Below are 13,506 nucleotides of genomic sequence, written 5' to 3'. Positions count from 1 at the left end.
ACAACAAAAAGTCTTAAAACTTTAGAAACAGAAAGCAGAAAAGAAAAATAATAAAATACTTGAAAACATGGTTGGAGATAGAAATTAGCTCACTGACAGAGTGCTTAGCTAACATGCACAGGGCCCTGGGTTTGTCCCAATGCAACTCACACAAACAGAGAGAAAGAGAGGGAGGGAGGGAGGGAGAGAGAGAGAGAGAGAGAGAGAGAGAGAGAGAGAGAGAGAGAGAGAGAGAGAGAGAGAGAGAGAGAATATGAGAATACAGCTTAGGAAATCTCCCAAGAGATGAAAGATAAAAGAACAACTGAAAATTTTAGGAAACTGACTCAGGAAGCCCCACATTCAAGTAACGTTACGGGATTTGAGTCAACAGTTAAGACCCTGACAGCTCTTCCAATTCCCAGCACCCACATAGCCGCTCATAAATGTCTGTAACTCCAGTTCCAGAAATCTGATGCCTTCTTCTGGACTCTGTGGGCACCAGGCATACACATAACACACACACATATGCAGGTAAAACACCCAATCACATAAAATAAAAGTAAATATTTAAAGTGTCAAACTGTGTTGCCTAAATTTAAAATTTTTTTAATTAACCCTATCAGAAAAACAGCTGGAAGAATCTACATATTATGAGTGTTTTTTCAAAAAACAGAAAAAACTTGACTCTGCACACATGAAAATCCATAGTACCAGGACAGTGGATACCCACAATAAAGATACAACAAAGGGGTCAGGGGAAGAAATAGAGAAATATTCATCAGAATAACTGCATTTCCCAATATTAGGAAAATAGAAAACAATAGGCTAGTGCCTTTACAATGCAAAATACTGAGAGTCTGGAATTCTATACCCAGCTATGCATTCAGTATGGTAGAGAATAGCTCCAGAAATTTATTTGCCCTATATACTTTCATAAGATACTTAGAAATAGCAAATCAATGAAAAAGCCAAAAGATTAACAAATATCACAGTGAAATAGTTCAACTCAACAAACTTGGAGAGTTAACCAATTCAAGCTGAAAAATAAAGACATTCTTAAAAGTAAACAATGTAATCAGGTGTGATGGTATATACCTATATTCCCAGCACTTGGCAAGTAGAGGCAGGAGAAGCAGGAATTCAAAGCCAGGCCTGGCTGCAAAAGACCCTATCTCAAAAGCGCAAAAATTGCTTAACAAATATATTTGATCACATTAAGAGAAAACAGACACAAATGAAAGAGAATTGGCTATGGAGGTAAGGGGGTAGGAGAGATTTATAACAAGTACTAAAAAACAGTAAAGTACTTCCTAAAAGAAGTTATAGAGGAAAAATAATAACTAGCTGGCTATAGTGGCCCACACCTGTAACCTCAATACCTGGGAGGCAGAGGTTGCACAATCAAGAGATCAAAGCTAGCATCTGTATCTTGAGCTCAAAGCCAGCCTAAGCTACAGGGAACTGCCAAAAAGTAACAGTACATAACACATCTTAACTAATAATAGCCAGAAGATAAAAGGTAATTGCAACTATAACAGATGATAGTAAAAATAGTATCACAAATTACAAGAGTCAATGGGTGTGTGGAAAGTTATGTGTCGAATTGTATTGTATTTTTAGATGGATATTTTTTACACTAAGTGGGCTATAACTGAAAATAAAAGCAATCTCTTAAAAAATTTGCATAAACTAGAAAACATCAAAATCCCAGGAGTAAAATGATATGAAAAAGGGCTATTCCATCTATACTATAGAGAAAGCTTACTAATAACCTGTAATATAATCATATTGATAAATCTCAGATTAACCTTTCCCACTAGGCAGTAATTATGTATATAAATCAAATAATATATTTACATATAGGAAATCAAATCTTCTGGTACATAAACTGGCTTGAGGTCATTAGGTACAAGAACACCTAAGCATATATGCACTGAGTACCAATGTGACTTGACTATCTAAGTCATATAATTCCTCCTGTTTTCTTAAATAGTACAACTAATTTTTTAAGACAGTTTCTATACATCAGTGATTATGTCCTACGTTGTAAAATACATGATGAAATGTCTTATTATACCGCACAGAAAGCTGTTATCCTGGCATAAAATAACTATGAGACCTCTATGCTTCGAAGTTAAAACGCTTTTAAAGTCTCTTTTCTTACAGTCAGACTAGCAATGATCTCTAGGTACCTGCTAGTAGCAACACTTCCCACATCCTCATTATATACTTAGCAAGGGCTTCAAAACCAGGTAATCAAGCCTGAAGTGGTGTGTGAACACAGCAGACTTACACTAAGAACAGAAACTCATGGTGGCGAGCCCCATGAGATTTAGGGGAGTCTCCAGGAAATGAGGAAATAGCCATTTACTATGTTTTAGGTTGAGTGAAGTACTGAAAACTTTCTGATTCCAGTAACATCTACTGACCATCAACCTCTGTACATGGTAGGGTTGGAGGAGCGTCTTCCTCTCAGATTAATGTTTCACTGAGTCTTAAAAACTACTGGATTAGTCACAGTTGGTTCACATTTTGCTTAGAATAAGAACCCTCACTAGTTTAAAGAACCCTGGTGAGATTGGACATACTTAGCAACTCTCCGTCCTTACAAAGCCAAAGATCTTCTAAAGAAATAGATATTGAGAGAACACAAACCTAACAGCAAGAACACTGTCTTCCCTGCTCAGAAACAGCACTCCTCTGGTCCCAGAAGCATTTATTCAGTTGATAAAAATTTATTAAGCACCCGTTATATGCAAAGCATTGGATCTGGGTGCTACAAAACAAAAAGTGTGACAAAGGTTTTATATTTGTAGAACCAGAGCTAGTCCTTAGGAGAGAGAAAGAAAATGTTCCTATTTGGTTTGTCTGGGGACCTAGAGCATGGATATGATCTTCCATCCACTCACTTCTGTGATCCTCAAATCAGCCGATTTAAGTCAAAACAAATAAGGCACATTAAAAAAAAAAATACCCCCCTTTAATTGACCAAAGTAAAGCCATGACATTTCATTTGGTAACCTGCTCAGAATTACAAAAATCATTTGATTTGGCCCAGCCCATACTGTCCAGGGCAAAACTTCCAGACAATTCTAATCCCATCTGGTTCTGTTCTTAGAAACTGTTTATAAAAAAAAATCTTCGGCGTCCTCAATACGACGCGCTCAGTGCGAAGCGTACCAGGGCACAATGTGGCATTTATGTCCTTGACAAACCTCGATTATCCAGGTCCTTTACCTGCAACAACATAACATGAGTTTAGTATGTGCCCAAAGTTCAACATTAGAGACCTACTAGTGATCACCAGAAAGGGCTGCACTAGACTCTGTTGTCTTTGGACAATGTAATCAATAAGCATGGGTCAGACCCTACCTACTGTCAACTTAGCCTTTAAGAAGCGAATAGTCGAACTTTGGCATTGACCAAAATTCCTCAATCATTCTTTTTGTTCCCACTGTTACTTGAGTTTTTCCCCACTGTTACACAGAGTTTTGCTATGTAGCCTAGACTGGCCTCAAACTCAATCCCCCTGTATGTTTCCCTAGTGCTGGGATATAGGCATTACTGTGGGACAATGGTTTTACCCTATAAAGAAAGATTTGTTTCTTGTACTTGTTTAATTAAACGCTGATTGGCCGGTAGCCAGACAGGAAGTAGAGGCTGGGTAACGAGAATTCTGGGAAGAGGAAAGTTTCAGTTTGTAGTCATCACCCAGACAGAGAGGAAGCCAGACACAGAGCAAGCAAGATGTGACTGTCTCGTTGAAAAAGGTACCAAGTCACGTGGCTAACACAGATAAGAATTATGAGTTAATATAAGTTATAAGAGTTAAAAAGAAACCTAAGATACTAGGCCAATCAGTTTATAACTAATGTAGACCTCTGTGTGATTTCTTTGGGATTTAACGACTGCGGGAACTGGGCAGGACAGAAACCTCAGACAACAAGGCATATATACTATATCTGGCTCAATCTCTTCTCATGTAAAATATATAACACATTCCTATGCAACATCATGTGATACTGTCAAAAATTCAGCAAAAAATAAAAAACATAGTTCAAAACACAAATACATGCAATCCCCCCAATCCCCAAACTATTTCAAACCCTACCTAGAACAATATTGCTGAATCAAGTACAGTGGCAACATCTATAATACTACCATTCCAGAGGCTGAAGAAATGGGATAAATAGTAATATTAACGCCAGTCTGGTTGGCATCCTGAAACCCTAGTCCCAAAAACCATAAAGAAAGAAGAAAGAAAAAAGTATTGGTCTGGGAAAATAATTCAGTGGGCAAAAACATTTGCCATCAATCCTGGTAACTAGATTTTGATCTCCAGGATACCTACGATAAAAGAACTAATCCCTGCAAGCTGTCCTTATATGTAGCATACATATAAAACTGTAGTAAAAAATGTTTTTTAAAGAAAAAGGAATGTGGGCATAACAACTGACAGCTGGGATGTCTCCTAAGAATAATCAAAAATATAATTAGCAACATTTTGCCCTGACCAAACGGCTTAGCAGGTAAAATTGCATATGAGACTGATGACCTAAATTCTATCTTGGGAATTATAAAAAGGCAGAGAACGAATCCACAAAGTTGTGTCTATACAATAAAACATATAAAACATTTAAAACTATTAACACTTCAAGTAAATGACAAGCTACTTTGAAACCAGGTGCTATTAAAAATATTCCTATTTGAAAACTGGATACTAGAATGAGGACAGTTTTCCGAGATGGGCAGCATCTACTCACCTTGTATATCCTGACCAGCCAATGTTCTGTAGTATATGCTTCCTCCAGGACATCAAGCTCAAAGTCTTTATTACCAATCTCAGCATTTCGAACACGGTCAAAGCCTGGTGGACGCTCTAAAAGCAACAAGAGAGAAAACTTCTTTCTATTCTGCACATTAATTTCCTAGGGAGATGGAAGCTGCACACCAACTACTGTACTGGTTGCTATTCCTCAGCCTCCACTTTGACTAGAGTCTGCAAGAAAGAGCATTAGATAGAAATGGCAAATCAAAGTTGGGCAGTGGTGGTATGTGCCTTTAATTCCAGCACCTGGGAGAAGCCAGCCTGGTCTACAAGAGTTATATTCCAGGACAGACTGCAAAGCTACAGAGAAACCCTGTATCAAAAAACCAAAAAGAAAGAAAGAAAAGAAATGGCAAATCAAGTGCTACCCTAGTTGAGTCCTGCCCAATGAGATGCTTGGTAGAGTCCATGGAGTTTATCTCTTATAAATCTAAAAGGTGACTTTCAAGCCTCTCTACTTCTGAGACCTAACACTACTAACCATTCCATGGGTCAGGAGTTTAAGACTTGTATGTATATACTGTAAAAGTCTTTCCAGATGCAGAAACAAAACTGAAATGGAGAGAATCTAACCGAACCAAATCCCTCTCAATGTATCACGTAAAAAATGGAGAAGTACTTTTTTCTTTATTCCCTTAGTCCTTCTCACACTGCAATATTCTTTATTGAGACATTCATTAAAAAAAAAAAAATTCTTTTTTTTTTTTTTTGCTTGTTTTGTTTTTCAAGACAGGATTTCTCTATGTAGCCCTGGCTGTCCTGAAACTCCCTCTGTAGACCTGGCTGGCCTTGAACTCATAGAGATTCACCTGTCTCTGCCTCCCACCTGCTGGGATTATTATTATTTTTTTTTTTTTTTGGTTTTTCGAGACAGGGTTTCTCTGTGGTTTTGGAGCCTGTCCTGGCACTAGCTCTGTAGACCAGGCTGGTCTCGAACTCACAGAGATCCGCCTGCCTCTGCCTCCCAAGTGCTGGGATTAAAGGCGTGCGCCACCACTGCCCAAGCAAAAGATGTTTCAAAGAACAGAATTCAGAGGCAGACTGAGTTTGAATCCTATCATTTGATATTATCTAGTTCAGTTACCTGTTGGTTATTTCAATTTCCTCATATATAAAATGGCATTAAGATTAGTTTCTAAGCCGGGCGGTGGTGGCGCATGCCTTTAATCCGAACACTCGGGAGGCAGAGGCAGGTGGATCTCTGTGAGTTGGAGGCCAGCCTGGTCTAGAAGAGCTAGTTCCAGGACAGGAACCAAAAGCTAAGGAGAAACCCTGTCTCGAAAAAAAAAAAAAAAAAAAGATTAGTTTCTAGCTCCTGGGCTCCTGTGACTAAATGAGTTAAAAAACACAAAGAGCAGACCCCAGAAAACACAGTATGTGTTAGCTATCACTATTGTTAGTATTATGAGTCACTCACTGGCTTCTGTGTAGACTTGTCCAAAGCGGTAGTAACACATTTTGTACATAAGGCAGTTGAGCAGCACTGGAGAACCTTCACGATCCACACGGAACTCCCCTGTTGGAGTATAGTAGTCATTCTCCTTGATATGTCTTCCTGTATCTGTGCTTCCTCCAATCCGGACCATCCAAAGAAACTTGTTGATATCTAGAGGAAAAAGGAAAGAACCGCTGAATCAGAAAAGCTGCAGGATCTAAGAAACTCAATGAAAATATCACTATTTCTTTTTCTTTTTTTTTTTTCAGTTTAAAGATTTATTTATTTATTTATTATGTACACACTGTTCTGCCTGCATGTACATCTGCAGGTCAGAAGAGGGCACCAGATCTCATTACAGATGGTTATGAGCCACATGTGGTTGCTGGTATGGAAGAGCAGCCAGTGCTCTTAACCTCTGAGTCTTCTCTCCAGCCCGAAAATATCACTATTTCTAAGGAAATTTCCATCACAATTTTCTAATAAGGAATGCTATTATTTAACTCTGCAAAAACAAGAAATAGTGTATGAGCAAAAATATTTCCTAAAAATACAAAACTTTTATTAGAAATTAATTGCTTGTTAAAGGCTGAAATTAAATGCTATTGGTCCAGTCTTCAGCACATCTGGAAGTATTCCTAGAAATCAAGGACTAAGCTATTGCAAGTAGTGGCTACACGTACTTAAGTAAACACCTGCAGTACTGTTAATATCACTGTAGACGTACTGTAGGAACATAATACACAGTGGAAACCAGGCACAGTGGTGCCTGTCTGGACTCCCAGCACTGAGAGGCTGAGGGAAAGTTTCATGCATTTAAGGCCAGCCTGGGCTACACAGCATCAACTTTTCATATAAAAAAAATCTGTTTAATGATCAAATATTTTATTTTAAACCTTCATAAGTACTCAACAAAAAGTAAAACCAATAGCTGGGCAGTAGTGGAACACGCCTTTAATCCCAGCACTTGGGAGGCAGAGGCAGGTGGATCTCTGTGAGTTCAAGGCCAACCAGGTCTACAAGAGCTAGTTCCTGGACAGCCACGACTGTAACACAGAGAAACCCTGTCCCAAAAAGCCAAAAAAATAAAAAATAAAATAAAGTCGGGGGAGGGGGAGGGAAATGAGAGGCCGTGGCAGGGAGGAGGCAGAAATCTTTAATAAATAAATTAATTAAAAAAAAATAAAATAAAGTAAAACTAGAAGCCAGGTGTAGTGGTAACCCCAGCACTTGGACACAGGCAGGTGGATCTCTGTTACTTTAAGGCTAGCCTAGTCTAATCTACATAGCAAGTTCCAGGCCAGACATCTCTACATAGTGAGATCCTGTCTGAAAAAAGTAATAAAGCAACAGAAAATGTCTATCCAAAGATCTGCTAATTGTTTTAGAAAACAGCATCTTGCCTAGACCTGTAATCTCAGCACTGAAGAGTTCAAGGCCAATCTAGGCAGCATCTTGAAAGATCAAGAAATTTTTGGTTTTGATTTATTCTATGGTAAGAACTCATGATGTAGCACACACTGGTCTACTGCTTCAGCATGTGTAACGCTAGGATTATAGCCATAGTCATACACCATCACTCATTACCCTACTTATTTTTTAACAGAACCAAGAAAAGGTAAGAAGACTAAAGATGAGCTGGGAATGAGCAACTGAAACGACATCAGCCACCACTGAGATTGTACATATAAGTGTGGGGGTGGGACTTTTAAAATTCAAAAGTTTTCACAAACAGACCCAGCTGAAATATTAAATAAATGACAAGATTAATAGCAACAATAATAATAACTCTCAAACTTTCACAACTCCTAGTAATACAGTTTTGAGAGACTGTCTTTCATTATTGTCTCATGCGTGTTTTCGTAGAGCTAGATACTGAATAGTCCGCATTATTTTTAATAACTTTAAAAAGTATTTTATTGTCTTTAAAACAAGACTAGCTCCTACAATTAGACTATTGCCAAATCATCATTCTTTCAACAATTCAAAAATATGCCATCACCTCCAAAGAAAGTTCATTTTTCCCCGTTTTCCTGAATGTCTTTCTTTACATACAATTAGCTAGTAAACAGCACTCTGACTTCACAAAATCTGATATTTTCACTTTTTTTTTTTTTTTTGAGGCTAACCAGGTCTATAGAGCGAGTTCCAGGAGTGGCTCCATAGTTACTGAGAAACCATCTTGAAATCCCCCTCCCTAATAAAAGAAAGAAAGAAAGAAAGAAAGAAAGAAAGAAAGAAAGAAAGAAAGAAAGAAAGAAAGAAAGAAAAAACCTATCCAGAACAGAATGAATGGTACATACATCATATAGATATTTCTGCAATTTCAACAACTGGCTGAATTACATGGTTGATAAAAACCTATATATGTAACTAACAGACTATCTTTTTTATTGGGTTAGCTTTTATTATTCTGTATTACAGGAGCTTGGAGAGATGGCTCAGCAGTTAAGAGTACTGGCCCATGGAGGAGAGACCTGCTCACTGAGGGTAGGACTGATTGGTTCTGGTCCTACAAAAAACAGACGAACAAGCCAAAAGAAGCAAATCTGTAAGCAACACTCCTCCATGGCTTCTGTATCAGCTCCTACCTCTATGTTCCTGACTAGATAGAGTTCCTTTCCCTGTAGATAAAATAATGTTCTCCTCCCCAGGTTGCTTTGAATAAAAGTGTTTCATCACAGCTAACAGAAACCCTAACTAAGACAATAAGCAATAATTCTTTTCATGGTAAGTTACTAATGATAATGGCTGACATGTGACTCTCAAAAACGAATATAAATAAGTAAAATTAAAATAGTAACTGATTCACTACATTTTCACTGCCCACAGATAGAAACAATATCAAGTACAGTACCATCAGAGGAATACCCAGTAAGGCCTCCAAAAATGACAAGCACATAGCTGACATCAAGCTCCCTCATGATTTCATACGCTTTTTCTTCTGTGGATGCCATTGCCTAGAAAAATAAATGCACAATGTTCAAAGAAAATCTCAAGTCAACTCCCTCTCCTAGCGACACATTTCCCAACAGACCTCAGATATCAGACACCCTAAGGACCCATTTACTTTACCTGCCCTACTCGAGAAATATGAGTATTATTCCATGTGTTATTATCCACTAAAATTGTCCGATTTGCCATTGCAGTAATCTGGTAGCCATAATCCCACCATGACATGACCTTTGCATCCTAAAACAAGAATGAATACAGAAAAATGTTTATCTCACTGCTCTTAAAAACCAAATGCCGACGGACGGTGGTGGTGCACACCTTTAATCCCAGAACTTGGGAGGCAGAGGCAAGTAGATCTCTGTGTGTTTGAGGCCAGCCTGGACTACAAGAGCTAGTTGCAGGGCAGCCAAAGCTACTACACAGAGAAACCCTGCCTCGGGGAAAAAAAAAAATGCTAAGAGGAATGGAAGGACATCTTTGATAGCAAGTAAGACTTTCCTAATTAATCAACTTCTTAACAGAGTAATGCACTCCTAACAAGAAAATAAAATTGATAAAATTGGGGCACCGGCTCCTCCATGTATGCAGTCAGGAAATAGTTTACATTACATACAACCCAACATTCCCAAATACCCTACTTCCAAACAAGCATAGGGGACTATGTAGTACAGCTAAGACAGTTTAGTGTCACTAAGTAATTTAAATTTTTTTCTTCAGAGATATGGTCTCACCATGTACATCAGGCTGGCCCCAAACTCAGAGGTTCACCTGCTTCTTATCCTCAATGCTGAGATTAAAGGCATGTGCCAACACTCCTCGTCTATCATTAGGTAATTTTTAATGTGACCCTTAATAACATAAAGTCATTATAAAATTATTACAGAAGTAGAAGGGAAAACACAAACCACAAAATATGATGGCAGGATTAAAAGAGTCTTAGTTTGGGGACTGAGTACACAGCTCAGTGGTGGAGTATGTGCTTAACACATGCTAAGGTTCTGGGTTCAGCCCCAACACTGCTTTTAAAAAACTTCTTAGTTTGGGTTTTTAGCAAATCTGACTCAGAAATACTGTTTCCAATAGCTACTGAAAAAAAATCACTTCAGAACCTCAAAAGACATAACTTACAATGTTAAATGTCATTATTATTAGGTGGTAACTCTTTACCTTGATTCTGTTTTAGTTTCTGCTTTTTTTATAGCAAACATAATTAATATTTTCTTCTTTTGAAACTCATTTAATCTACCTTATATTAAAACCACTACCATATCAATACAAATGTTCAAACAGAATCTAGAATTTAAGATACTCTAGAACAATGAATCTCAAACTTTCTAATGCTTCAACTCTTTAATACACTTTCAAATGTTGTGGTGACCCCCAAGCACAAACTATTTTTGCTGCTACTTTACAACTGTAATTCTGCTACTGTTAGAAATTGTAATATAAATATTTTTGGAGACAAATGTTTGCCAAAGGGGCCACAACCCACAGGTGGAGAAACACTACTTTAGACGACAGTCTTCAATGAAAGTTGGCCTTTAAAGCTTATTAAAAACTGAGTTTCTAAATTTTTAATTTCTCTAAGGTTCCTATCCATCTAAAAGAGGTCATATTTATCACAATATCAAGTGTCTTCACCACTATCTGACTATCCAACCCCTCTCAAATTTTTACCTCTGGAGTATTGTGACGAAGCCAATAATATGCTTCTCGGAAGTCATCAAAAATGATCCGACTGCCATCCCCACCACGAGCAGACAGTACAATGGAGGGAGAAGAGTAGGCTTCACTGGTTACCCAAGTTGAGTGGAAAGTATAGGTGATAAGAAAAAAGGCCATGACCAGTATCATTCCACTTGCCACCTACAGAAAAAAGAACTGTATGTAAACCAAACACAGACAGCGTCTTACGACCAAATATGACAGACCAAAATACATCAGGCTGTACAAGTTCACTGTGACCACCCCTCTCAAACACACACACGCATGCACATTTTCCCAAGCCAACATGTTACTTAAATTTCACCTCATTCTTAATAGGATAAGTAGAATCCTGTTGCTTCTTGCTCTTCTTGTCTGGGCGACTTATGTCCAAATTCTTCATATATGTGGACAGCACCTGGGAGACACCAATGCCAGAAAGAATGCACATAACAGGTGCCAACACCAGCATTAGACGCACCTAAAAGGAAAGAGAATCGTGATCAATATAATCAGTCTTCTACAAATAACAAGACTTCAATCTACTGGAAGACTATGACATCAATTTAGCAATTTTCAACAAATATTCTACTTCAGCAAATGTGAAATAAAAGATATGTAGTATAGTTTTAGCATAACAGAAGTATTTCTTAAACTTTGTTGCAGTTGGGCCAGTTGCTGTGCAAATCTATAATTCTAGCTATCAAAATGTTATGAAAGGAGAATCAAAAGTTCAAGGCCAGGACTAGAGAGGTGGCTCAATGGCTTCCAAGCACATACAGCTCTTCTAGAGGACCTAAGTTAACCCGTGTTGGGCAGTTCATAACTGCCTAGAACTCCAGATCTGTCACCCTCTTCTGGACCCTGGACCTGCACATATGCATGTACACATACACACACATACATGGAGGAGATACGGCTCAGCAGTTTAAAAGCATGATCCTTAAGACTGGAGTTCAGGGGGCTGGAGAAATGGCTCTGTGGTTAAGAGCACTGACTGTTCTTTCAGAGGACCCGGATTCAATTCCCAGCACCCACATGGCAGCTCACAACTGTCTGAAGATCCAGGTGCAGGATCGTCACACCAATGCACATAAAATAAAGTTAAATAAAAAAGACTGGAGTTCAGTTCCCAACACCCATGTTAGGTAACTCAAGGAGATGTGATGTCCTCTTCTGGACTCTGCAAGTACCTGCTAGTATATAGCATACACACAAACACATACACATAAGTAAACATAATAAATGATAATCTTTGGAGCTAAAGAGATGACTCAATGGTTTAAGATCATCTACTGCTCTTGCAGAGGAACTGAGTTTAGTTTCTAGCACACACATGGAGTGGCTCACAACAGCCTGGCTCTGGCCTCCATGGCACCTTCACTGACATGCACATACCAACACACAAACACACACATACATACATAATTAAAACATAGGGGAAGCCGGGCGATGGTGGCGCACGCCTTTAATCCCAGCACTTGGGAGGCGGAGGCAGGCGGATCTCTGTGAGTTTGAGACCAGCCTGGTCTACAGAGCTAGTTCCAGGACAGGCTCGAAAGCCACAGAGAAACCCTGTCTCGAAAAACCAAAAAAATAAAAAAATTTAAAAAAACATAGGGGAAACAAAAGACCTTGTCTCAAAAAACATGAATATAAATAACAAACTCCATATCTAAATGTGTCTAGGTTCTGAATGATAATATAAAATTTTTACTGGGGTTTTGTTGTTGTTGGTTTGGTTTTTTTGTTGCTGTTGTTTTGTTTTTATTGGTTTTTTGGAAACAGGTTTCTCTGTGAAACAGTCCTGGCCATCCTGGCTGGAACTTTCTTTGTAAAGCACATTGGCCTTAAACTCAAGAGATCCACCTACCTCTTGTTCGTGAATACTAGGATTAAAGGCATGTACTACACCTCTCAACAAATTGTTACTTTTTTATATACTTATTTTTGTCCATATTGTTTTTCTAGATAGAGACTAGCCATGTTGACCAGATCATTCTTGAACTAATGGTTCTACTTCCCAAGTGCTGGGATTACAGGTGTATACCACCATAACCAATTAAAATATATTTGTAGTGTACAGATACACACTCAAACATACACACACATAAAAATAAATAAAATAAAAAATATTTCAAAACAGTGTAAGAAATATATTAGTACCTTACATAAAATCCTTCTCTGTCTTAACAATAAAGCATAGACAGTACTCTCAAGGCTTTAAGATAAAAAAATCTACTCCAGGAGCTAGAGAGTGGTAGCGGCAAAGCTTCTGGTTCTTCTAGGGAACCTGAACTTGGTTTCCAGCATCCACATCAGGAGGCACACAACTGCCTGTAACCGCAGTTCCATGCAAACATTTTTCTTTAATCTGCTCCAAGTTCAATGAAGTATAAAAGTGCCTAACACAGGGTTATGAACTCAAGAAAATTAGACCCCCACAAACAGAATGTGTCTGTTTATTACAAATAAGTATTACCAAATGCAGGATATTTTGCATAATCACCAATATTTTTTTTTTAATTTAGCTAGGCAAAAAAAAAAAAAAAAGAACAAACGAGAAAGCACCGCAGAGTCAGGAATAAAGTTTGGCTAGAAC

At 38.2% G+C, this 13,506-nt stretch overlaps 1 protein-coding gene across 3 annotated transcripts in view; it reads right to left on the bottom strand.

Moving 5' to 3' along the window:
• Positions 1-567: 567 nt before the first annotated feature.
• The window catches only part of Stt3a (STT3 oligosaccharyltransferase complex catalytic subunit A), a 32,409-nt gene continuing 19,470 nt past the window's right edge, over positions 568-13,506 (bottom strand). For all 3 annotated transcript variants that reach the window (XM_075966375.1, XM_075966376.1, XM_075966377.1), the window contains exons 12-18: positions 11,230-11,385; positions 10,878-11,066; positions 9,321-9,437; positions 9,103-9,205; positions 6,228-6,416; positions 4,746-4,861; positions 568-3,219 (exon numbers count right to left, since the gene is read on the bottom strand). In XM_075966375.1, coding sequence (XP_075822490.1) covers positions 3,181-3,219; positions 4,746-4,861; positions 6,228-6,416; positions 9,103-9,205; positions 9,321-9,437; positions 10,878-11,066; positions 11,230-11,385 — 909 coding nt within the window. In that variant the 3' untranslated portion in view covers positions 568-3,180. The remainder of the gene's footprint in view (positions 3,220-4,745; positions 4,862-6,227; positions 6,417-9,102; positions 9,206-9,320; positions 9,438-10,877; positions 11,067-11,229; positions 11,386-13,506) is intronic.

Source organism: Microtus pennsylvanicus, chromosome 3 (genome assembly GCF_037038515.1).
Source record: "Microtus pennsylvanicus isolate mMicPen1 chromosome 3, mMicPen1.hap1, whole genome shotgun sequence".
NCBI classification, from domain to species: domain Eukaryota; kingdom Metazoa; phylum Chordata; class Mammalia; order Rodentia; family Cricetidae; genus Microtus; species Microtus pennsylvanicus.
The sequence above is the reverse complement of the archived record's forward strand: the minus strand, read 5'-3'. Positions and strand labels throughout refer to the sequence as shown.